The sequence below is a fragment of the Letharia columbiana genome, assembly GCF_014066305.1.
Source record: "Letharia columbiana isolate WasteWater2 chromosome Unknown Sc0000075_s0, whole genome shotgun sequence".
Taxonomy (NCBI): domain Eukaryota; kingdom Fungi; phylum Ascomycota; class Lecanoromycetes; order Lecanorales; family Parmeliaceae; genus Letharia; species Letharia columbiana.
Genome location: NW_023501120.1, coordinates 40789 through 64542, shown reverse-complemented (window position 1 = coordinate 64542; position 23754 = coordinate 40789). Strand labels below are relative to the sequence as shown.

At 50.8% G+C, this 23754-nt stretch overlaps 8 protein-coding genes across 8 annotated transcripts; 7 read left to right on the top strand and 1 right to left on the bottom strand.

The window, feature by feature from the left end:
- Positions 1-454: 454 nt before the first annotated feature.
- HO173_012184 (uncharacterized protein) lies at positions 455-2240 on the bottom strand (the record flags this gene model as incomplete). Its single annotated transcript, XM_037314056.1, has 3 exons — positions 455-1035; positions 1092-2009; positions 2063-2240. 3 exons carry the CDS (start codon positions 2238-2240, stop codon positions 455-457), a joined length of 1677 nt encoding a protein of 558 aa, XP_037159036.1.
- Positions 2241-2825: 585 nt separating this feature from the next.
- Positions 2826-4831, top strand: HO173_012183 (uncharacterized protein; the record flags this gene model as incomplete). Its single annotated transcript, XM_037314055.1, has 5 exons — positions 2826-2972; positions 3028-3110; positions 3184-3908; positions 3965-4379; positions 4426-4831. 5 exons carry the CDS (start codon positions 2826-2828, stop codon positions 4829-4831), a joined length of 1776 nt encoding a protein of 591 aa, XP_037159035.1.
- Positions 4832-8446: 3615 nt separating this feature from the next.
- HO173_012182 (uncharacterized protein) lies at positions 8447-9911 on the top strand (the record flags this gene model as incomplete). Its single annotated transcript, XM_037314054.1, has 3 exons — positions 8447-8581; positions 8641-9097; positions 9145-9911. The coding sequence occupies 3 exons, from the start codon at positions 8447-8449 to the stop codon at positions 9909-9911; spliced, it is 1359 nt and encodes a 452-aa protein (XP_037159034.1).
- Positions 9912-12184: 2273 nt separating this feature from the next.
- Positions 12185-14388, top strand: HO173_012181 (uncharacterized protein; the record flags this gene model as incomplete). Its single annotated transcript, XM_037314053.1, has 5 exons — positions 12185-12955; positions 13049-13291; positions 13353-13585; positions 13686-13909; positions 13973-14388. 5 exons carry the CDS (start codon positions 12185-12187, stop codon positions 14386-14388), a joined length of 1887 nt encoding a protein of 628 aa, XP_037159033.1.
- Positions 14389-15248: 860 nt separating this feature from the next.
- HO173_012180 (uncharacterized protein) lies at positions 15249-15605 on the top strand (the record flags this gene model as incomplete). The annotated part of the gene is made up of 1 exon (XM_037314052.1): positions 15249-15605. One exon carries the CDS (start codon positions 15249-15251, stop codon positions 15603-15605), a length of 357 nt encoding a protein of 118 aa, XP_037159032.1.
- A 181-nt stretch (positions 15606-15786) lies between these two features.
- Positions 15787-18763, top strand: HO173_012179 (uncharacterized protein; the record flags this gene model as incomplete). The annotated part of the gene is made up of 5 exons (XM_037314051.1): positions 15787-16065; positions 16130-16352; positions 16476-17786; positions 17841-18208; positions 18308-18763. 5 exons carry the CDS (start codon positions 15787-15789, stop codon positions 18761-18763), a joined length of 2637 nt encoding a protein of 878 aa, XP_037159031.1.
- Positions 18764-19319: 556 nt separating this feature from the next.
- Positions 19320-20080, top strand: HO173_012178 (uncharacterized protein; the record flags this gene model as incomplete). Its single annotated transcript, XM_037314050.1, has 4 exons — positions 19320-19350; positions 19495-19698; positions 19771-19905; positions 19995-20080. The coding sequence occupies 4 exons, from the start codon at positions 19320-19322 to the stop codon at positions 20078-20080; spliced, it is 456 nt and encodes a 151-aa protein (XP_037159030.1).
- A 1965-nt stretch (positions 20081-22045) lies between these two features.
- HO173_012177 (uncharacterized protein) lies at positions 22046-22459 on the top strand (the record flags this gene model as incomplete). Its single annotated transcript, XM_037314049.1, has 1 exon — positions 22046-22459. The coding sequence occupies one exon, from the start codon at positions 22046-22048 to the stop codon at positions 22457-22459; it is 414 nt and encodes a 137-aa protein (XP_037159029.1).
- Between the last annotated feature and the right edge of the window lie 1295 nt (positions 22460-23754).

Below are 23754 nucleotides of genomic sequence, written 5' to 3'. Positions count from 1 at the left end.
TGCGGAGTTCAATGGCGTTGAGGGAAGGATCACGGGTCAATCCGTTGCGAACATTCTTGAGCCGTCACGGTGCCTCTAGTACCCAGCCGTATGAACGGTCGGAAATGGGAGAGGCGGGCCAAGCTGTCCAGAACAATGTGCCTGTTGGGAGTGACAGTGTCGACTGTGCCGGGTGCCTAGAACCTCGGAGCCGTCGGCATAGAGTCGAAGGCTTCACGAAACGGATTCTTGGGAGATTGCTAGTTTAAGCAGCGGAGTGATTAGTTGGGGGGTGGGGGGGAGTGCGCTGATCTCGGCCACGATGAAGCTTTATCTAATCGTGGAAGCGTTGATTTCAAAGGCCGCGCTTTTTATCCCTCAGATAAATAGGTCTTTTGGGCCGCACCGGCAGTAAAGCAAGATCGTACAAGCTAGAAATGCAATCCCGTGCCTCCCGTAACCACCTCCATTGCCCTCACTCGACCCCATCATCCCCAACCAACCAACTCGGCGTCCAAGCCCCCAACGCCCTGATCCCACGGCTGCGCTTCCCCATCGGCTCGTCCAGCCTGACCAGAACCGTCGGCTTGCACACCATGACTCTTCCCTTGCCGTCCGTGTGTTCCCGCACCAGCGCCGGCGACACAACGAGCATCTCTTCGCCGACGCGGCCGTCGTCACCGACCTTGAGCATGCTGTCCGGTCGGACGATCTTGTGCGTCGTTATGTCGACCATGCTGCAGTTTGGGATCTCTTGGTGATAGGCTGTGCTGGTTTTGCCGGGGTCGCGCGTGAAGGGGTGGAAAGTGAGGCGGTAGTCGGTTGTTGAGAGGCGGAGCTTGGTGGCGAGGTGGATGGTCGGTTGGATGATTTGCTTGTGGAGCTCGGCTGAGTCTGCGTCGTCGTCGTTTGGAGAGGCCGAGGTGAGGGCGGAGAGGGCTGAGGATAGGGTTTGGGATGCCAGTTTTGCCTGTCGGCTCTGTTCCTCGATGAAGCTGTCCATCTTGAGTAGACCTTGGAGGGTCTCGGACCTCCAGTTCCGCAGTGTCTTTTCGTCTGTGCTTATTTCAGTGGTGTGGGTCAAATGCCAATGACAAGGAGGGTAGAAGTACCTCGACATGGCTCAAGCTGCTTGATCCCTTCCTCCATGCCCCGTAGTAGCGCAATGGTGCGTGCGTCAAGTCCGAAGAGATAGACGTCGCTACTCAGGATGAAGGTCCGCAGATAGCAGTGGACAAAATACCGCAAGAGCAATGGCTGCGAACTGGGGTATTTTTTTGCGAGCCGTAGGTGGTCAGGGGTTGCAAACATCCTCAGCATCTCAGGTAAGCCGTCCACTGTTTTGATGCTTCCGAACTTCTCTTCCAACACCGTTGAATCTTCAGTTTTGTCATCGACCCACCCCGCAATCTGCTGGTCCAGGTTTGAAAATTGCTCGGAGATCTCATTGTCAGATACTTGGCTTGTAGGCTGCAGCCGGAGTAGATCGTCTCTGCACTCTGTCAAGTTAGCGGACAAGTCCCTTATCTGTCTCTGCAACTTTCGCGCTTCTGCCTCGAGCCGCTCCTTGCCATCGTTTGCCTCTCGGGTCTGCTCGGTCAGGAACTCCATATGGGTTTCTCGTTTGTGGCGCTCATGTTGAAGGTGGGATATGTGGTTCTCGAACATCTCGAAACGTTCGTTGTACTTGTTTCTCTCACTCTTGGAAAGCTTTTCTCCACGAGCTCGATGGGCCTGGTAAGCTTCCTGCAGTAGGCCATTTTGCTCGCGGAGTTGTGTGTTCTGCTCTTGCGATTTGGCAAGATGGCGCTTGATATCCCGCAATTCGAGCGACTGGTCTCTGTTCTCCCGACTTGAAGAATGTAAGTCTCGTCGTGCGTCGTCGTAGGCTTTTTGCAGGTCGCGGTAGTCTTTTTCTAGTGGCTCTAGCTTTTCTGACTCTGTCAACTTGGCCGGCTGATAAGGCTTCGTTGTCAATAAGGCAACCTTCTGAGAGCCACATGGTCGTGATACTGAGGTTGTACTCTCGTCTGGTTCAGGATTAGAGACATAGAATCAGGTGCTGGCTAGACAAGACATCTACCGTGGGACATGTGCAGCTCATCCTCGCTATTCGATGGCGACTCAGCAACTTCTTCAGGACCGGCGTTATGGACGACCTTATACCACGTCTCCGGTTCTTTGGTTCTACTGTCGTCAAATCTAGCAGCCATCATCGACTTGTCAAGCGGTTGCAACTCCTGGGCTTGCTCCACGGCCATGGAAAACGACAAGGAGAGTGCTTCAAAACTACCAGACCAAAAGGCTACAAGGCGCCGTATGTCTCAGGCGCATGGCTGAGAGTGGTAGTTCTTGTTTGCTGTGGTGCGTCAAGTCACATGGTGCGCGATATAGAATCAGCCTGGCAGCCTTATGCATCATGCACTGCGCCCCACTTTTCTCCGGGAGCTAACAGAACACCATAAGGCTACCAATCTGAACACCCAATAATCCAATCATGAATGCTCAAGTGTTGAAGGCCATGCCTACTTGCATTGTCGCAGTAGCTTGATCCGGTAGGGGTTTCGGTCTGCTAGGGCGATTGCCGTGCTGCATTTCGGAAGCTTCTTTGTGCTTACCACCTTCCAGAATCCGCAGGCTGTTGAAACCAAGGCTTTTTGCTTTCGAAAAGGCGTCTTTGCAAGGCTCAGTCACGTTGATAGCCTCATGGTAATGGAAACCCCGCCCGTTTTAACTCAACCGACCTCTACATCTGCTCTTCTGCAGGACACCATCATCTTCTTGTGAACACATAAAGAATAATCCAAGCTCTATCACAGTACCACTCGGTTCACGGAAACGCCGACATGGAAGAAAAGACCACCTTCGAGGCTCTTGGGCAGGCCGCTTCGGGCTTGAATATCGAAGACGACGCCACGGCTGACCGCAAGATCCTCATCGCCGTGGATTTTGGCACGACCTTTTCTGGAGTTGCTTGGGCTCAGACACGACGTGTACGGGTTTTGTTTCCATTGGCAGTGACCATTTCAATGCTGACATCTGGAGTAGCCCGATGTGCAGTCTGTGATCATCCAGTGGCCTGACTCGACGAATGGCGGCCTTGAAGGGGTGAGCAGTGATAAGGTGCCAACGTCAGTCCCAATTACTTTCAGTGTCCCTACTCATTGTCGAGGGAAAACAAGCGTGAGCTGACAGAAATGCCAGTGAGCTCCGATACGAACAGGGCCAAGTGAAATGGGGCTTCCAAGTCGACGACTACGGCCTCCGCCACCAATGGTTCAAACTTGATCTCGATCCCACCCAGAGCCGCGGAATTTCAGACTTGAGTCGTCAGTTCCCGGACCAGCACGCCCTCCCACCGGGCTATAGCGCTTCAAGCGAAAAGCTCTGCACCGACTATCTCGGAGCCCTACGCGCGCATACTGAAGAGGTACTCAAATTCAAACTACCCGCTAGCATCATTAAAAGTACGCCAATCGAGTACATCATTACTGTCCCGGCAGTATGGTCAGACTCGGCCCAAGCCAAGACCCGCCTGTGTGCGGCTGCAGCTGGAATGGGCAAAAACCTGCAGATAATCTCTGAGCCTGAAGCCGCTGCGATCTATGCATTGCATGCAATGGATCCTCACAGCATTCAAGTCGGTGATACTTTCGTCCTCTGCGATGCTGGAGGTGGCACGGTCGATTTAATCTCGTATACTGTGACAGAGCTGAAGCCTATTTTGAAAGTCACAGAGGCGGCTATGGGCACTGGAAGGCTGTGCGGGAGTACCTTCCTCAACCGCATTTTCCAGAAGTTCTTGGTTGACAAGTTGAGCTTGAATGAGGAGTGGGATGAGGAGGTCGTGGAAGATGCCATGAAAAGATTTGATTTGGTCACTAAGAAGGCATTCCGCGGTGGCCCTAGCGAGGAATCTGTCATTCCCGGTGAGTCGTCTCCGGCAAGTCTTCGACGAAGTACTGACTGTGGCCGATCAAAACAGTCCCCGGACTGGCCGACAACCCGTCCCAAGGCGTCCGAAGGGGCAAATTTAAGATGAACGGCACCCAAGTCAAAGCAATCTTCGATCCCGTAGTTGACGAAGTCGTAGCACTGGTCCGAGGTCAGATTGCAGCCACCCAGAAGAAAGTTAAAGCGGTGCTCCTCGTTGGTGGTTTCGGGCAGAACGCTTATCTTCGCGAGACTGTTCGTGCAGCTATTGATCCGGCTATCGAGGTCATTCAGCCTCCCAATGGCTGGACTGCGGTCGTTCGAGGCGCCTTGATGAAGGGACTCAGCCAGTTGGAACCCGATACGGAGAGAGTCAAGGTAGCCAGCAGGTCTGCGAGGAAGCATTATGGTACGGAGATCATGAGCAAGTATGATAGTAGCAAGCATGCCAAGGCAACAAGCTGGTGGTCAATATCCATTTTCCCTTTTCTCGTCAGATGCTGACCATGCCAGGGATGATTACGACGGCGAATTCAAAGTCTTCGACATGTCCTGGTTTATCACCAAAGGCAGCCCTGTCACCGAAGACCGTGCCTCCATCCGCAAATACCACAAAGTCTGGAAGGTCTCCGAAGGCCCTCGCCAAATTGTCGCGCAAGATATCCTCATGTTTGCAGACCCAGAGGACAAGGGTGCCCCTATCTACAAGGATGATGGAGAGGTTAAGCACCTGGCGAGACTGACGGCGGATCTGAGTTGCATTCCAGTCCGTGAGCTGGTGCAGAAGTTGGGCAAGGATGGGAAGATGTACTATGTCATCTATTATGAGATCGAGATGACGTATTACTCGGCGCAGACGAAGTATTGTCTGGTGTACAAGCAGGTCAAGTATGATAGTGTTACGGCGGAGTATGTTTGAGAGATTGAGTCACAGAAAGGGCGATGGTTGATTGCTTTGCTGCTTTTAGTAGGACGACTATTCAGCAATTTTAGCAATTTACATTTTTCGGCATTGATATATGAAATCCTATGTAGCTTGTGGTGTATGGGGGGTCCAAGACAAGACGCTGCGCCTCTTGTCCTCGATCGCGCATGGCTCAACTGCGCGCTGACATGACCGTTAGTACAGCTAGCGTACATCTCCTTGGTATGGTCCAAATGTTCGCTACAATTCAGTATTCGCGACCAGAGGGTGTACCCTGTCTCAGGAGCGCTTCCGCACCCGACATGGGTGGTCGATATATAGAGTGACTCTCAAAGCGGGGTAGATTAGCTACCACAAAGTCAGCGGAAAATGTGGCTAGCACGGAACGGTGTTTTTATACTAGTGTATTGTGCGCTGTTCGAAAATGTAGCTCGATATGTCGCGTTTGTGCACAACGTATTTTGCCTCGCGCGAATGAGCGCCTTCATGCAGCAACAGTCCTATAAATCCAAGTGAACCAGGCTAGGGAAGCTATCTAGACTCAGGATACCGCCATAAATCGGAGCTACTTTGTGAAGTGTGAGATGAGTGAGGATTCCAGGATCCCCATTGATCAGAAAGGCTTGGAGCGAGCAAACATCCGGTGCGGAATTTTGTGCCATCGGTAGGCTCTTCAAGTGGACTTTACGAGAATCGTGTCCGTCCGTGACGTCTTTCAGCCACAGCCGATTGGAGAGCAGGACTGGCCGAAGTCGATCTTAAGCTCAGAGAGGTTACGCTGGGATAACACATCGCTCATCTTTAGACTAACCTCAGCATTTGGAGGCAAAACATTGAAGTCGATTTGGAGGTGCTGCAGGTTTTTGAGACCACCAAAGCAAATCATACCCCCTTCGAGTGCTGGCATAGCGTAGCTGCCACACTCGAATCTTATCAATGCATCAACGGGTAGGCTGTTAATAAGTCGTTTCACTATAGTGCAAGGGCCAAGTCGTGGAGTTGATGATTTGAAGTGCCCTATCTCGATGGTGCGCGTGTACTGTAGACCCCAACTTTGACTTAGGCTGGTAAGTGTTGCTACTCATTGAGAATGACCACTGGACGTGCTGGTAGTATCGAGATTGCGATAAAACAGTGGAAAGGAGAGTTGAGAGGTTTGTGCGGATATGAGACATAAACTGGCTATATCTCTAGTCCGATGAAGCTAGAGGAGACAGATCTCAGCACGATGGCCTTGAATGCAAATATTAGATAAAGGGTGACAGCTCCCGGGCGTCGATCAAGACCCGCAGGACAGCTGTTTCGGACATGGCATGCCCAAGCAGACATGGTACAGTGACGAGGAGGTGGAGGGACGACCGATAGTAAAACTCACATGGCCAATGATTAAAATCCTTTTCAGCTCGACTGAAAGGGCGACCAACACAGGTAAATCTATCACCGAGAGTAGTGAATATTCGGTAGTCAGTAGCCGGTCGTCAGTCGTCAGTCATGTATGAGATGTCTGGGTAGCAGATTCGATTGATAGGCGTTGGTGACATTGGTGACAAGATTTCGAGCGCGCTAGCAGACGCTAAACAAACCCCCGGCGCGCACGAAGTCTTGGCGTCTTGGCATTCATCTCCGCACGCCCGCGACCTCCCTGAGGCTCCCTCCTACTCCTTCCGCACCGTCTTGTGTTGTCTGGAAAGCGCTCGACATTCGCCGAGCAAAGAACCTGCAATAACAAGGACGAGAGGCACGCATTTGCGTGTAGTAACTTGCACCTCGTCGCACAAGTCCCCGAGAGGAATAGCAACAACGGTAAACCGGAGAATAAGTGTGGTGAGTCAAGGATTGGTCCTTAGCAATGAGTCCACTCATTCGTCTGTTCGTAAACATCTAAGGTCCAGCTCCATACAGCTGAAACGAATTTTGGAAATCAACTGAACCGGAATGGTAACATTTCATCCACGCTGAACCGGCCAACACCGCCAGCTTGGCTGTAGAAAAATCCGGCCTATTGTTCGAACTTTCTATTCATGCTCATCGTTGTCGTCGAGGATTCTCAATTAAGGTAGCCATCGTATATTCAGCTTTTGGGCATCAATGTTTCAAAAGAACAAACGGCAAGATCGATGGGATGCTGAGTCAGATGTTTAATTGGGTGTGGTCATCCTTAAGAGCTCACTGTGGATGTTCCCCGACTCTTTGGATGTTCCGTTCCGTAGGTCTGCTGTCGTTGATCGATGGAGTTTCGCGTTTGAGATAGCTTGGCGAACCCGATTTCACAGGGTACAAGTCCAACACTTCCAGTCTGAGCCGAGAGGGCTGGGATCCCAAATCCCTCGTGTGATCGAGTATCACTTCTAATTGATGGTGTTAGACATGAATCATGCTCTGTCTTCGAACACTATCAATCCCAGCCCTTAGACCCAAATATAGGCCACTGAGTCCTCCACCGTCCCATGCACCGTTTGTCGAGTCAGACGCATACTAAGCGCCAAGTGAATAAAGTGGGTTGTCCCTTGGCTCGCGAGAAGATCCCGAAAATGATTTGCGGTGCCAGGCTCGGGAAAGGTAGGAAGAGTGAGAGTATGAGATAAAGTAGTTGGCGAAGTCGGTCTCCTTGGTCCAGACCTTAATTTTCAGCAGACGCACAGATCATTACTGTAGCCCACCATAAACCAACGGGAGGCATCCCGGGGGCCAACTGGGGCCGTTGTCAGGCCCGCTGCGGGCGCTTTCAAGCTTTCTTAGCGTATTTTGTCGCTGGTTCCGCCCTGGCGCTACACCCCATTCCTTTCTTTCCTTCTTTCGACAATTTTGGTCGATGTAAACATTAATGGTAGAGACGTAATGGAGGGACAAGTAGGGACTTGAGTTGTTCCCAGGCACATATGTAGCTATCTAAGTACGTTCAGCCATAAGATTTCGGCCATGTCCATAGACTAACCCTGTAGATACTAGTGCTATTGATAAGCGAACATCGGACCACGAAGCGAATCCGAATTCCATTCACTGTCAGCTCAATAGTGTCACGTAGATCGCTTTAGTCAATGACTTTACCATTGGCCATGGGATAAGCCAAGATTCCTAACCTTTGATCCTTCTATACTTGCGGTGAGCAACGGTGTAGAAATCCAACGGGTTATGGGTACGCAGGGTCCGGCCGTACCCTCCATCTTCCTCCATCTTCCTCCATCTTTCGATGGCATTGGACCCCCGATCGACTTCGTGACGTTGCGTGGTCGAAACAATCTTTACGATCTTACCAGGGTTGATTGATGGTGCACGCCCTTCAGCATCGGCAAGCAATTCGTTCGCCCTCTGTAATTGTGATTGGCTTCATGAGGCGGAGCAGGACCCGTGGTGTGCGCAAGGACTCTAACCGAACATGGGATTAGTGTCCAAGGCTTCTAATCATGCATCCGTAGGGATGAGGCCCGAAGTTGATGAGTCGGTGGTAGCTACGGGAACTGTCAGCATTACATTTTCCCGTCAGGTTTCCCGTCTCTTAAAGCGCCTTATTAGGCTGCGAACCCTCACAATTATTGTTTCCTACCTTCACAAGGCTGCGATCCCTTACAAGTCTTGTTGTCTACCTATATATCTACTCTTTATGACGCAATGTTCGGAACCTTGCGCTACGATGCTCAGAACGACGATACCCATTTTATTGAGCGAACCACGGATCCTCTGAACGGTAAAGGTGAAGGGCAAAGACCCCGCTACTCCGCATGTGACAAGTGCCGAGCGAAGAAGGTTCGTATGCGCGCCATTGTCGCCCATGTTTGATTGGCTGACCATTCCTGTGCCTGTAGCAAAGATGCGGTGGCCGACGAGATGGCTGTGAACGATGCCTACGGACCTCAAGTGAATGCGTGTATTCTTTGCAAGGCAAAGGCCGGGGACGTCGAAAACGCAACGTTACCAAGGATAAAGGCTTCAGCATAGGAGACTCTGCCCTGGATGCCGCGAAACTATCGACCGCAAATAAGCCTCAACAACCAGCGCCCGGTGAATTCACACAAAAGATGGAGGACTTTGCAGATGATACTATGGGAAGCTTCATGCCGGTTAATAGTTTGGAGAATGATATCCCTACACCTGGTCTTATTCAGAGCGACATGCTGCCGGGTTTCGATGGCCGAACTATCGACGACTATCTAGACAGCAACTACATCTCGACCCTGCCATCCCAACAAGACTTTGATCCAGACTTCTACTTCGCCAGTCACTGCGAATCTCTTGAAAGCACGCCTGTAGACGCCCTGTCAGGTATGTACTTACGACTCAGACAATGACAATTCACTAAGTTCCCACAGATATTTCTTCGGTCTTCGAGCAGGCTCAATTACTCCCATCGCCGTCCGACTTCGACTTGAACTCTTATGTCTCCCGATCACCTTTATCGCCACTACATTCTTTTTCCGACGGTCTACCAAGTCCACAGTCGACACCACAGGCACGTCCAGCAACCCCATCCAGCAAAGTTCACCTAAATAAGGATGGCCCGGCAACTGTCATGCAAGATAATTGCCGGTGTTTGAGCATCATGGTCATCCTCCTCGAAGACTTGGAAACCAAAGCCAGGCACGTCGATACCGCCGCGCTAGACTCAATCCTCGTGTCGCAGAAGGAGGCGCTGGGCCGCTGCAATTCTGTGTTGGATTGCTCAACCTGCTTTTTGCGCTCCGAGTATGTTCTGCTATTAGGAATGGTTACGGAACGGCTAGCCTCTCTATGCGAGTCAACCGTGGCCAAATATCTCGACGACGTGACTGACGGCACTCCGGTCCGGGAGAGTACTGCAGACGGGAAACACCACGGGCGCGAAAATCCGATGGATGACATCAAGGTGTGCCTCGGTGGCTACGAGATCGAGACGCCAGATGAACGTGTCGGACTGGTTCGAATGTTGATCGTTATGCAGCTGCAAAGCCTGCGGAAGTTCATGCGGAAATTCATTGAGGGTGTGGCGACTGCGGTTGCCTCAAGGAGAGAGGGCAAGACGCAGGTGCTCAAGGTGCAAGCTGCGGAGCAGAGGCTCGCGAGGTTGATGCAGAGTATCCGGGAGTCCTCCAAGACCTGAAAGTGTTGGAAGAGGATGCGGGGGTCCCAAGGGCGGTGAGACTCGCCAAAGCGCATCTTGACGACTGATGAAGGTTACGAGTCTCGTGGGTACAGGAAGACCCGATTTCGGTAGACTAGGGAATGCAAGAGTAAGACTAGAGGAGAATTGAGAAGAGAGGCGCCGGAAGCAAATTCCTACCCCTACAACCTCGGCCCAGAGTTCTTCTTGTATGCGCTAGAGTCTCAGCTCGGTCTAGGGATCGCACCGTCAAGATCCTTCCCGAGCCGATGTCACCCTGAAGGCCGAGGCTTCGGACTCCGGTCCCGAAGACAGCTCAGGGGTGGGGGCAGGTGTGGAGGTGACTCCTATTCTTTTCTTTTCTTTATTCAACCCTCATAGAGTGAGGGGTTTGATCTGGAGCAGCAGGGCGGGTCACACCAACTTTACGGGGGCCCAGCCATTGATTAACGACATGTTGGTGAAGTGAAGAGACTCCGGTCCAATCGTTTTTCATAGAGGTTATGCAGAAACCGTTGTAGTCCATAGTTTGTAAGACGGTGTCTACCTTGTCCGGGTAGCGAGGTAAGGGAAGTGCGTGGCACGATTTGATTAGGTCGGTCAAGACTGCGCCAAGTGTTTAGTGACAACAGTATCCGGCATCTCCCGGCTTCGACAAGACCCTTCATCCACATGGCTCTACTCGTAGTTCTTGATATCCATCCTCACAGCCGATCTTCATGTATTATCCGTACATAGTAGTTGCTCGAGACCTGCCCGATGGAACACAGATCAATCCTTCAGGTGTGTTGCTTGCATACGCGTATCTACCCGGATATGCAATCTACCTGGATGTGCAATCTCTAAGACCGACCAATCTGGGGGTGGGTTTTAGAGGGGTACCAACCCAAAAACTCACCCCGAAACCACCGAACCCCGGGCGAGTTCCCCCGCCCCGTTGCGCGGCGTAGGGCTGGAGATTTTGGACAGGCTTTATTTCCACTATTATATAATTTTAATCAATATTAATATAACTTCAGTTTTCAACATTCATGAACTTTTAGAAGTCTTTTTTTACGCTTCATACTTTTATTTTTCAACTCTTTTGTAATACGGTTCTGGATCGACGGATTAAGAAGGTTTGGATTCATTGGATTTTAGAGATTGCATATCCAGGTAGATACGAGTACTCCTCTTGCATCGAGAAGCTTCTTCGAGAGTCCCGCGGCTTCGGTGCATTTTTTGGTGCAAAGATCAACACACTGGGCGGGCTCTTGCTCGGCCTTCGCATCTACGTACACAATGTATGACTTTACCCTTCAGCTGTATCATGTATGAGTGCAGATTACTGCCGAAGAGGAAGGCAAGACGCACAGCCAGCCTCAAGGTTGGTGCCACTTGGAGTTGCGGCCAATCCCGAAGGCCGATAGTTGGGTGGTTTTCTAACGGCTACCGATGGGAGAGATGACTGTGGTGACGGTCGGGCTGGATCCTCCCTCTTTTCACGGTAGCTACGAGTGGGGAAGGAGGAGTTGAAGACGGAGGCAGGCGTTGACAAGGCAACGATGCTTTCCTCCTTTCCGTCAAGCAGAATATGAGCGTATCTCTCTACGATGCTTCGGGGGAGGGGCAATACTCCAGCCGGCTTCTGATATTCGGTTCGCCGAAGATCACCCGCCGGCGGTAATTTCTCAAAGGACGGATCGTCGAGAAGGGTCTTGGTACGAGACTTTGAAGAATGATGAAGCGCTTCGAGTTTGTTGCAAAGAATTTGTTTGTAGCTGTTGTCGGTATGGAATCATGGCGAGTCGAGTGTTTCTGTGTGGATGACCGAAGTCCCTGCCCATGTTACATCGGCGCAGTCACACTTCAAATTAATACGATGAGCGCTCACCACTTCGGTAAAGTCTTTGAATTTATGTGATAGATTTCCAGATACTGATGATAACTACTTCATCTTTACTTAGCTTGAACATCAACATCGGTCGAGTGAGAGATTGTATAACATTCCCTCGATTGTAGGATATTGCAAGAGCCGGCCGGCAGCGTAAAGTATAATTCAATTGAGGAGAGGACACTGAATTCTCTTATCTAATCAAGAGTGGGGCGGATACTTTATCTTATCTCCGCCACCTTTCAAATTTTGACCAGGTGACCCAAAATACCAAACTACCAAGACACGTCACTCATTTCCTGTTTCATCATTCACGAGCCAAAGACCTGAGCTCGTTCTAATTTATGTTCAGCATGATGAAGGCATAGTATTGCACTTTCCAAGCGATTATCTAACTATTATGTCAAGCATCCTCAGCCTCAGCAAGCCTGCCTCTCTCGAGCACGCGTCTAGTGGCCTGGATCGCGCCTCATTTAACGTCTACGACGAGGCCGACCGCCATATCACCGCTCCACTGCAGGAGCACCCACGTAGTCCCAGTCCTAGCTCCAGTGGTAGCGATGGCTACGACGTCGACGCCGACCAAGGAGAAGCCGATACAAACCCGAGGAGCTTTGCTAATGTGCGCCGAGTCTCTGCGAAAGTACGATCGAAAGTGAAGATCAAGACACACAAGCTCCTGCATACCTCCCATCAGCAACATGCTCATCAGTTGCCCACAGCTCCTGCTTTGGCGCCGGCACCCATCCACGATGGCGATGAGGACCGCCTTAATCATCCTGTACCAGAGCACAAGGGACCCCAAGTCAAAGAATTCCTTCACAACCCGGTCGATACTGTCTCATCCCTACTACATGGCGCAAGTGGGGCAAAGATGGCTGCTGTTATGGACAACCAAGTCATAGCCCACGGTGCGGATGTGAATCTGGTCCGGGTATACGATAAGGCGTCGAATGCCGACAATAAGGAGGAACAACAGTCGGCGCTGGCGGAGTTGGAGGATTTGAAAAAGACAAGACAAGACCAATACGTCAGATGGACAATGGATCGCCATGTACTCAAAATTAGAAGAATACCGCCCCACAATCTACCGCGGCCGCAAAAGAAGGACTTCCGAACAGGGGATCAGAAGAAAGAAGGCCAAGTCAACTGGGCCAGTTACAGCCAGCATGTACGTGCTTTTCCAAACAGTGCATGCGCACTATCGTGCTCTCGAAATCGTATGACGTCTTCGAAAAGGCTCGAATGCTAAATCAACGTCCAGCTCGCACGTTTTTATGCCAGGCACTACTGTGACCAGTACATTGACGAGTCCCCAACCCTACCTTCGGCAAATGAGGACGCCATCAACACTAGTTTGGAAAGGTTCCTCATGTCATCAACGCCGTATCAAGTGGTCCTCATGAAGATTCGGCACATTTATCGCTGGGATGACCCTGTGGAGACCGGCGTGTACCTTGGATCCTATCTCTTTTTTTGGGCCATCGGTCATCTTGCAGGTGCTGCGGTAAGCTTGAAAAACCATGTCATGGGTTCAGGATAACTAATGCTGATGGTGATCCCCCCAGGTTCTTGGCATTATGTGGCTCGTGCTTATGCGACACCTGTACCCTCCCACGGCCGAAGATCTCCGGGAAAATATTGAACGGTCTGAGGACGTTGAGCAGACCGCCACGAATCTCACTCAGCTGATCGAGCAGCATGGATCTCGTGGGTGGATGGCCGCGTTGATCAAAGAGCTGGGACCGAGATCACTATTAGCACTGGGCGATATGGCAGACACTTTGGAGATCATGAGAAAGTAAGCAAGGACTGAGATTACGTGGTGACCACGCGCAGGCTTTTCCTTTTCCCATCCTGCCAGCTCATCCTTCCGAGGTACTGATACGTGCCACTCACAGCTTCTACCAATGGCGGAGCCCACCCCGCACAATGTTTTCGCTATCACTTCTCGGTCTTGTTTGGCTATTCATCGCCACCACACCTCTCTGGCTGCTGGTCAAGATGTCACAACTTGAAGCCGCCATTATGTTTTTCGGGACTTTTCCAATTGCGAGCCGCATGCCACACTATCGGCATGTTGTATCGCCATTGACATGGTTATTTTGGAAGATACCCACAGATGGTATGTGCTCCAAGTCCCTTTGCCTTTGGATCTCAAAAGCAACGCTGACGCTCTTGACTGCAGCCGAGTGGGCCATAGCTCGCTTGCAAGTGGAAGCCAGGCACAGCAAAGATGCACTGCCCACAGAGCCCTCCAAAAAAGTTGAAGGCGCGTCAGATAAGACGACAATGCCTTCGAAGGCCGATGACGAGACCGAACCTGCAATAGATATTGGCAGATATCATTGCACGTGCCAAAGCCATCATGGAGATCTTCACGTCAGCTCAAGTGGTGCTCGCTACGTAACTGCAGTGAGATCAACCCTTCTATGGAAGCTACGATTTGACAATTGCAAGACCATACGCAAAAATTCTGATAGTGGGCTGATTTTCGAGCTTATGGATGACAGCGAGTTCAAAGTTATGGGTTTGGCGCTTAGGAATGAAATCTTCACTCAAATAATTGGCTATAGTGGCCTAGCATGGCAGGTCACTGGATGACAAGGTTGCGGCGATAGCAAGGTTGTCTGCGATAACCTGGAACGACTGAGCAGAAACTTGGTGCCCAATGGTCAGATGCTGATATGCAAAGATCGAACCGACCATAATCAGCGACGGTCAAGTCGATGGGTGGGCGGAGGCTTTGTGCTCTCCATGGCCCCTGAACCATGCGACTACGACCGCAGAGTAGAGTGAAGCCACGAAGACTTGTGTAAGAGCTGCACAACCGTGCTTCCTTGCAAGTCATTAGCGCTGAAAGAGAGAAGAGATTCTGCGAATCGTTGGGAAGCACAGGAACTACGTTTTAGTAGAGGGGCGCCGACCAGCGTCGGTTTGCCGTCTGGTCGCTGCATTCCATAATGGCGCATCATGTGATCTCTTTGCCCACTAGATGCAGAATGAAATGCAGAGAATCTCTCCTCTGTTTGGAGGTGCCGCAAACCTCGGTTCCAATTCTTCTGGAGCGATTACTAAAGAAAGCCGAGGACTTTTTGTGGTTTGTCATGCTTAAAGTATGATGTGCTCTAAAAGACCCCCCAAAAATTCGACCTATCTACCAACGACAACATTATGCTCACTACCCACCACAGACTGCAGGCTGACCCTCATCTCACACGCATATTCTCTGCTAATTTGCAGGACATTTGTTTCTTGGGCTCCTGGCCGAGGGTCTCCCAAGAAGGCGGGGAACCAAGACATTTGTCTTGGAGTACGATCAATGTGTATTCCATTCCTACTTGCTAGTCAAATCCCTACTTGCTAGTCAAATCCCCACAAAAGCCTCATCTGGTCTTCCCATACCTTCTGTTTCAGAGAGTCCCCTTTTCCGTAAAAATCAACCCGTGCTTTTGTTTACCGCCATGGCCTCAATCGCGGCGCCTGAGGGTGGGCAGGAGTATGGACGTAGGTTGATACCCACACTAGTCGATGAAATGGCGGCTTCTACTCCGGATCACGTCTATGCTTCGATACCTCGCCATCAAGACTTTACCGGTGGCTTCGACGATGTTACTTCTCGAAAATTGGCTCGCGCAGTCAACCGGGCTGCCTTTTGGATCGATGAAAAACTTGGAAAGAGTGCCAAATTCGAGACAATCGCATATCTTGGTCCAAGTAAGGCAGACATGCTCGGGAAGAATGTTGCTAAGTTCCATCATCGGTGGACCTCAGATACTACATCGTTGCGGTCGCTGCTGCGAAAGTGGGCTACAAGGTGAGTTCAGTCGCGGAGCCCTGTCTGCATATCATTTCGTGAATGTTAAGCAGCGCGAGCAGACTCTACTGCCGTCACCACGCAATAGCGTCGAGGGTCACTTGGCCCTCCCGGGGACTACGAGTTGCAATATCTTAATCAGCCCTGTGGAATCAAAGGTCGATCATATCTTATCAAAAAGAGATATGCGCTACTTCAGAATCGAAGGGCTCAAAGAATTCTTAGGCGGTGACTTCAGCGAGCATTATGACTACAACAAGACGTTTGAAGAGGCTGCGCAAGACCCTTTCATCATAGTCCACACATCCGGATCCACTGGACTACCGAAGCCGACCATCCTGTATCACGGCGGGGTGGCAGCTGTCGACAACCAACACCTGATTCCTCCCCTAGACGGAGTTGATGCCCAGATCAACATTTTTGAATGTGGTGTCCGCGTCTTCACAAGCTTGCCTCCATTCCATGTAAGGCAACCGTCTCCACATAATTCTGCCTCTGGTATGAGAAACCGTACTGATCAATGTCTAGGTGGCGGGTATCCTACAGACCCTATTAGTCGCTCTGTACTTCGAAATCACTACGGTCTGGGCTCCCACCGGTCGGCCTATCAGTGCCGATCTCATCGACGACCTACTTGACAACGTCAATGTGGACCTTATGTTTCTTGCGCCATCTACATTGGAAGCACTCAGCCAGTCGCAGACTTCTCTCGAGAAATTAAAGAAGCTCAAATCCACTCAGTTTGCTGGAGGTCAGTCCTATAACGTCTAGGGTTCCTGGAATGCTGATGTAACACGAATAAGACCTCTCGGGAAGACTGCTGGTGATACCATCTCGAGATATACTAATGTCCTTAATGTGATGTGATCCTCAGAAGCTGGGTTTTGCCCGCGACTCAAGAAAGACCCAGAAGACTGGATCTACTTTCATTTCGATCCTAGAATGAAAGGAATCGAGTTTCGGGAAGTTGGTCCTGGGTTATACGAACAGGTCTTCACCCGTCATGACTCAACAGACCCTTTTCACTGGTCATTTTACACCTTCTCTGATCGATCTGAATTCTCGATGAATGATGTTTACTCGAAGCATCCCTCAAAGCCGGATCTACGGCTTTACGAAGGAAGATCCGATGACGTGATTGTGTTTTCTAACGGGGAAAAGTTTAATCCTAACGATATGGAGGCGACTTTGCGCTCATGTTCAGGCATCTTTGGCGCTCTTGTTGTCGGGCAAGGAAGATTCGAAACAGCTGCTATTTTGGAGCTTAGAGGCGTTCCGGACACGGAAAGAGCCAAAAAGGAAGTCCTCGACGGTCTCTTGCCCTATGTCACCAAAGCGAACGAAGTTGCTCCTGCCTATGCTAAACTTGATCTTGATCACATCTTCTTTGCGAAGGCCGGGAAACCTTTGCTGAGAACCGATAAGGGCACGGTGAAGCGTCGCGCTACGAATCAAGCCTACGGAGAAGAGATTGATCAACTATATGCGGACGTTGCAGGCTTTGGGAATTCGTCAGATGCTGTCCAGCTGAATCCCAGGGACCAAGGTTCACTAAGAATTGGCATTTGCAATATGTTGACTGAGATGGAAGGGCTTCAAAATATCACTTTCGAACAGAATTTCTTTGCTGCTGGCATGGATTCGCTGCAAGTGATGAACCTCGTGAGGCAGCTTCGGTCCTCGTTCAGGGACCATGATGGAGGAGTTGTTGCGCACCTCATATCACCAAGGACGATATACTCCAACTCTACCGTCTTCGAGCTTGCTGCTGCCGTAGAGTATTTGGCAGATCACGGGGAAGCGGCATCCGAGGGCTTGGAAAAAGAAAGGATTGGCAAGATGGAGGGAATGCTCGCCAAGTACTCGGGTGACCTCCCACAACCCAAGAACGACACCACTCAGCGCCAGGAGCAAGGTTTCGCGATTGTTCTGACGGGGAGCACGGGCTCGCTTGGCTCGTATCTCTTGGATTGCTTGCTAGCTGATACTCAAGTGGCGAAGGTCTTCTGTCTCAATCGAGGAGCCGATGGCGAAAGCAAGCAGAGAAATGGCAACAAATCACGAGGCCTGATGACTGAATGGGGAGAAAGAGTCCACTTTCTGACCACCGATCTCAGTAAGAGTAAATTAGGGTTGGATGCTGATGATTACAACATGCTTGTCAAGGAAGCTTCGTTTATCATCCGTATGCAGCGATCTCACTCACTACGACAAAGGACTAGCTGACTTGTACTTATAGACAATCAATGGCAGGTGGACTTCAATCTCAATCTGGAATCCTTCGAACCGCACATTGCAGGGGTTCGGGAACTCATCAACCTTTCAAATCAGTCACCCAAGAGCCCACCGATCTTATTCACGTCCAGCATCTCCACCTTGGACAACTGGGCAATCAAGTATCCCGAAGACAAGGTCCCTGAGTCAGCCTTCTACGATTTCAGTGTTCCTTCAGCGATGGGCTACGGAGAATCAAAGTACGTAGCGGAACAGCTGCTCGAGAAAGCTGGAAAGAGTTCTGGTGTATCAGCGGCCATCTGCCGTGTTGGACAACTCGCAGGCCCTGTCGTCAAAGATGGGATTTGGAACAAACAGGAATGGCTGCCGAGCGTAAGTTCTAGTTGTGGATTGTCTTCGCAATCACTCTTCACGAAGCTTCAGAAGCAGTTACTGAAGTACTTGTATCTCTAGCTTGTAGCCAGTTCCAAGTACCTAGGCAAAATCCCAACAACCATTCCCGGCCAGGACACGGTAGCCTGGATCCCAGTTGACACCACCGCAAACGTCATAGTCGATCTTGTCCTCTCCGACATCAAAGATGAACCCTCAAGTGCAGTCTGGACCAGATACCACAACGTCGTGAATCCACAGCCCGGCTCATGGAAAGCGCTCGTCCCTGTCATCACGAAACATTTTGACGAGAAGATTGAGCCTGTGAGTTTCGAGTCTTGGCTCGAGGCACTGAAGGCCACGCCGTTAATGACCGATGACGTCGCGAAGAATCCGGGTATCAAGTTACTAGACTTCTTCGAGCAGATGGAGGCGGGCGGGTCGGAGACTGAGTTGGAGACCAAGCAGACGGTAAAGAGAAGTCCCACAATGGGCGAGTTGAGCGCTGTGGGGCCGGAGTGGATGGAGATTTGGTTGGGTCAGTGGGCTTTTTGAGGGAGATAAGTGAGGTAATGGGCATTGATGATGACTTTACGAAATCGTAGAGCGGCCGAGAGCCACTTTGTAAAAGTGCTGATGAGCTGGTACTTCGATTGCTGATCTCCTGACATCTACCTTGGCTCTCACCCAGTGCCGCCCAGGCTTTCTCTTGGTCACCCCGGTTTCTCTATCTCTTTGTTTGTATTGAAGCTACTTGGACTGTGAGGTCCGCTCGCCGCGATGGCAAAGACAGAAAAAGCCCAGCACAAGCCGGAGGTGACTCATCTTTTGACTCAAGCAACCTCACGGTGACGAGTCGCGCCCGTTCTTCTTCGAGGCAACCATCATATCATAGGTGGATGATGAAGGGAAGGCATCTGTTGACTCAAGGGTTCAGAGCTTTGCATTACTAACAGCAACATATGATTTGTGGAACGTGACATCTACGGCAGCGCATATTGCGCTAACATCTTGCTTAAGGGGAGGCTCTCGCGCATCCCCACGTTGTTTCCACCCTGTTTCACAGTAACGCAAAGGCGCATGTCGCGTTCGCAGTCAAAACGTGGCCATAATGTCGCAAAAATCATTCGAGGCTCAGTCCAGTAAGTTGTTTCCACGTCGGGGGGAATGAACGCTCTTTTGTGCATCCATTGGGCGTCGCTCTCGGCAAGATTCCATTCCCAGACTCACGCGAGGGGTCTTTCAATTGGGGTTCGGCTAGACCAGTGACTTACTATGTACGCTAGCTCCTCGAAACGAGCTCCTGACATACATCAGAAGCTACGAGCCTTATGTCGACTGCGACAATGAACCCTTCAAGCCCCCTCCATCGGAAGCAGCGTGTGATAAGGTGCTTTCCTACCTACCCGCGAGCACAAGGAATAGGCCATTTCGTACTCAAGATGGTCCCCGCGAACGTAATGGAATCGTTCTTCCGAGAGTGACTACTGGTGAGTGGAGTTCCCTTCCGATTTCGCGCCTGCCTTTCGCGTCGATTCAAGTGGCTGACGAACGGCTTGTAGACAGGCAGGTTCCCACTTCCTGCATAATCGTCGTCAGCATGACGCCCAGCAAGTTCGGGACCAAGGCGAAGTGGTTCGAAATCTGGGCGGCCGGTGTTCCGGTCAACACGATGTGTATCCAGCATGGCTTCTCCGGTACGGCACTCCATTTGGGTTAAGTTTCTTGAGGTATAGAATGGATATACAGTAGGCGTGGGTTGTAAAGTTCGCTTATTTTGACGCAGGCGATAATGAACAAATCAACATCTTCCTCAGCGCTCAGAATGATCCGTCTGGTCTGACGCTGGGAGGGAATGTTACGACATCCTAGGTTTCTGCAAGCGGAGACAAGGGTGGATTTAGAGGTCGTCGTCCTGTGTTGTTAGAGCACCTCCAGCCTGAGATGGAAGAGGGGTGCATGGCAACTTCCCTTAGGGGTTGATCACTCCCACAATGGACACCGGGGGCCCAACCAGGGACAGTATTCCCCTGAGAGCCAGGCAATGGTCATAATTCCAACCTCTTTAGCTCCGATCGGAATTCGTGCTCTTACAGCTAGGTCCATTTCTTACATCGCCGTAGCCGAGTCAATCTGGCTTAGCATTCCTGAGGAGCAGCTAGAAGCATGACAAGTGGTCATGCGTATTTGAAGACAACGCACTGCACTGCACTCATTCATCAAGATGATGTTGGCGGAACTACTCCCATGGCAGGTCGTAAATGGAGTCTTGGCTGATGTCATTGGTTGAATTACATGACCGAAAGCAGCTACAGCTACAACTGTGATCCCGTTACCCCCCAAGAACTGCTCGAACATAGGGCGCCTGTTGCTCCTCCGCCTGGTCTACGGACATGCCAAGAAAAGGGTCCAGATGTCGGGTATTGCCTTGTCTTTTAAGCGTTCCCTGGACAGGCCCTTAACCCATTATCGGCCCAAAAGATGCCCCCATGTACGCTCTCAGGACATAATTCTAGGGTCTTCAATTATAGGGTTGCCTTCCGATAGTAGGGCTAGGGCTACCTTAGCGCTAGCGCTGTGCAGGACTTTACGTGTCAACCTCCGTACAGGTATTTTGAATACTATTTGAACAGCCATCGGCGCTCCATGGAACGGAAGAATCCCCTCGGGAACGTTGGGAGCGGGCTCGGTAGTCTGTAGGGAGATAGAATGGGATTGCGCAGGTTTTAGTGACCGATGAGGTACTGTAGCGCGTTCAATCATAGCTCCCGTCTCGGAGTCTAGAGGTACCTTCCCTGCTGCTGTTTCCTGTCTTGTGATCCATGGCATTCACCACTTTTGCTTATCATCTGCGGAGTAATTGTGTTTTTTTCGCCATACAAAATTCCGTCTTCACAAAATCCTTCACAATAAGCATTATAACTTAACAGCTGGTCCAACACCTTACGAAAACTCCTTATCAGCGCCAAAGCATTTCTACAGACGACCTCGTCCTCGTCAACTCCAGCACATTTCACGAGCGAAATTCCCAGAAGAGTCACTACTCCCTTTGCCGTCTCGATGGACTTCCGTTCAGCGCGGGAAAGACATGAGGCCGCCTCCATTTTTGGATTTGGCGTCGGAAAATAACGCCCTGATACCGCTAATGAGATCCCCTTCCGCACGTATAGGCGCCCCGCTCCTTGATTTGGCTGAAACCAAGCATTTTCATTTTGCGTTCAGCGATATCTATACATGATTCGAGACTTAGCTCTTCTCAAATATTCGCTTTTTGAAAAATCTAAATTGCTATGTATGGGACTTACTTTCCGTGTCTCAGTCTGCTGTATCACTTGATGTATGTAGCAATGGGGGATCCTACTTGCAGCGAAATTTTGGCAACCCGACCTACAACGATTTCGAGGAACTTGGTACAGAGCTGAGCGGCTGCTGGCCAGACGAAGAGCCTCGACCCGACCGACGCCTGCACCTTTTCACAGTGCCCGGCGCCGTGATCCCATCTTGGGTCAGCCCGCATCCCCGCAATCGAAGAGTCACTCTGCCCAGATTGGCATCTGGAAATTAGTCCGGCAGCCAGCCTCGCGAGCTGGTTCAAGCATTCTGAAAATATGTCTCTAAGTCCGGGAGTCGAAGTAGGGTACTACTATTCGATGTCACTTCCGGCCCAGTTGATAATGCTGCAACTTGTTCGATACAAAGGACAGGGAGGGTTCACTTATATAGGGACGTGAAGTCTTAGAAGCAGTATCTCTTCGACTAGCTTAGCTCCCGGATGGTCAAGGAAGAGTGCTGATCATGAGTGCTTAGGGACGACACGCAACCTTATACCCAACTTTTATGCGCCAAACCCCCGCTTCGATAAAGCCGTTCAGCAATGGCTCAAGGCCGATCAAGCATCATGTCAAGATACAGCTGCAGAAGAGCGTGAAGCTGGAATGGCATCCGAGGAAGCACAAAATGAATCTTGCGCAAATGACAACGAGTTTTGGAACTTTTTGGAGGCCATTGAAGACTTCGGCGAGCTCGAAGAGCCAGAGACCCCAGTGGCTTCGGCGCCTCCATCATGTGGCGAATCTTGCTGGGGTCTTGTCAAACTATGCGGCGCAAGCGACGGATGTCGCTGCATTGCGGACTCATTCCAAGGTGTTGGAAGCCGCTATTACACCGGGACCTGCAAGCCATCCAACTTTGTATTTGATGGCCGCCGGCTCCACGAGGTTTCAGTCAATGGCACAGATCTCGTTCACGTGACCTCCAACTTCACATCGGCTTCAAGCAATCACCCTACCAGCTTGTCCCTGCAACTGCACATACGTTTCCGTGGCTTGCTGCGACGCGCCTAGTGGTGTGGTATTTGAAGCACCAGATCTGAAGCTCGGCGTATTAGAGCCGTCGCAGTGCCGCAATGCAGCGAGTGGCGTCTTTCAGACTTCACAATGATGACCATGATTCAGCGTGGGTACCAATCTAGACTACACATATGGCAGGACCAGGGTTTTTGATCCATTCTTCGCACGGACCAACACTTTCTTGGTGTCGTTAGTGGGAATCTGGTAGGCGATACATCGAAGCGACAGGCGGAAGATCAGGTATTTTAAGATCATCCAACCCCGGAATAGACTGTTCTCGTTCTGGAATCCGAAGACGGAAAGATGACGCTCTGTACAACCTCTGTTCTCGCGATCTCTTTCCGGAAGTGCAACCGCGCTAACATCTTTCGAAGTGTCACCTTTGACACCTAGTCGCGCTCTCGTGTCGCTAGCCTCCTCATCGCTTGTCCCTAATAAGATCCTACGGTTTTAGGCGCGACGGCTAGACTCGCCAACCGTACAGGCGTTCAGTTTCTTGGGCAAGTACAGTCTCTCGGGCAAGTTCAATTGAGCCCTCTTGCGACAGAGATACTTGATTAACAAATCTCCTACAGCTACAATCCTCCTAGCGAACCTTTCAAGTACCACGTTCCCAATTCAGACCTCAATATAAGGTTCTTCGAGTACGAGCTCTATCCCAGCCGCAACGAATCTGTGGTCTCCTCCTACAAAAATCGCAGCAATCCACGACACCGTCTCCAGAGAGTATCTCCAGCTCATCGGTCTCTATGATCTCGCGTACCTTCGCGAGTCCGTAGATGACTACAACTATCATAAGAATGTCGCGGCCGTGGATGATATAACATGGGGTTCATGAACCACGGGGCTTACCGGCATTGATTGGTTTGTGGAGAGGTACAAGGGTTGGGACTTCTTGTTTGAGGTCTTTTCGGTGGTTGAGACAGATGAGCAGAAGTTCGTCCGGCTACTGGGTGAGGGTCATCTGTGGACCCTGGATGAGTTGCCACCTTCTGACCATCTGGTGTAAGGGGACTGGATACACGCCATTTGGATTGTATCGCCTAAGTCGTTACTCGTAAGACACTTGATGGATGTCACTGACGATGGTTTAACTACCCTTACAGCCTTCATGATCTCCGGAGAGAGAGAGAGTGTGGGCAATTTCCTGATACGCTTGATTCGATGATGGATGCCGTCGATCTCGGTAATAATGGA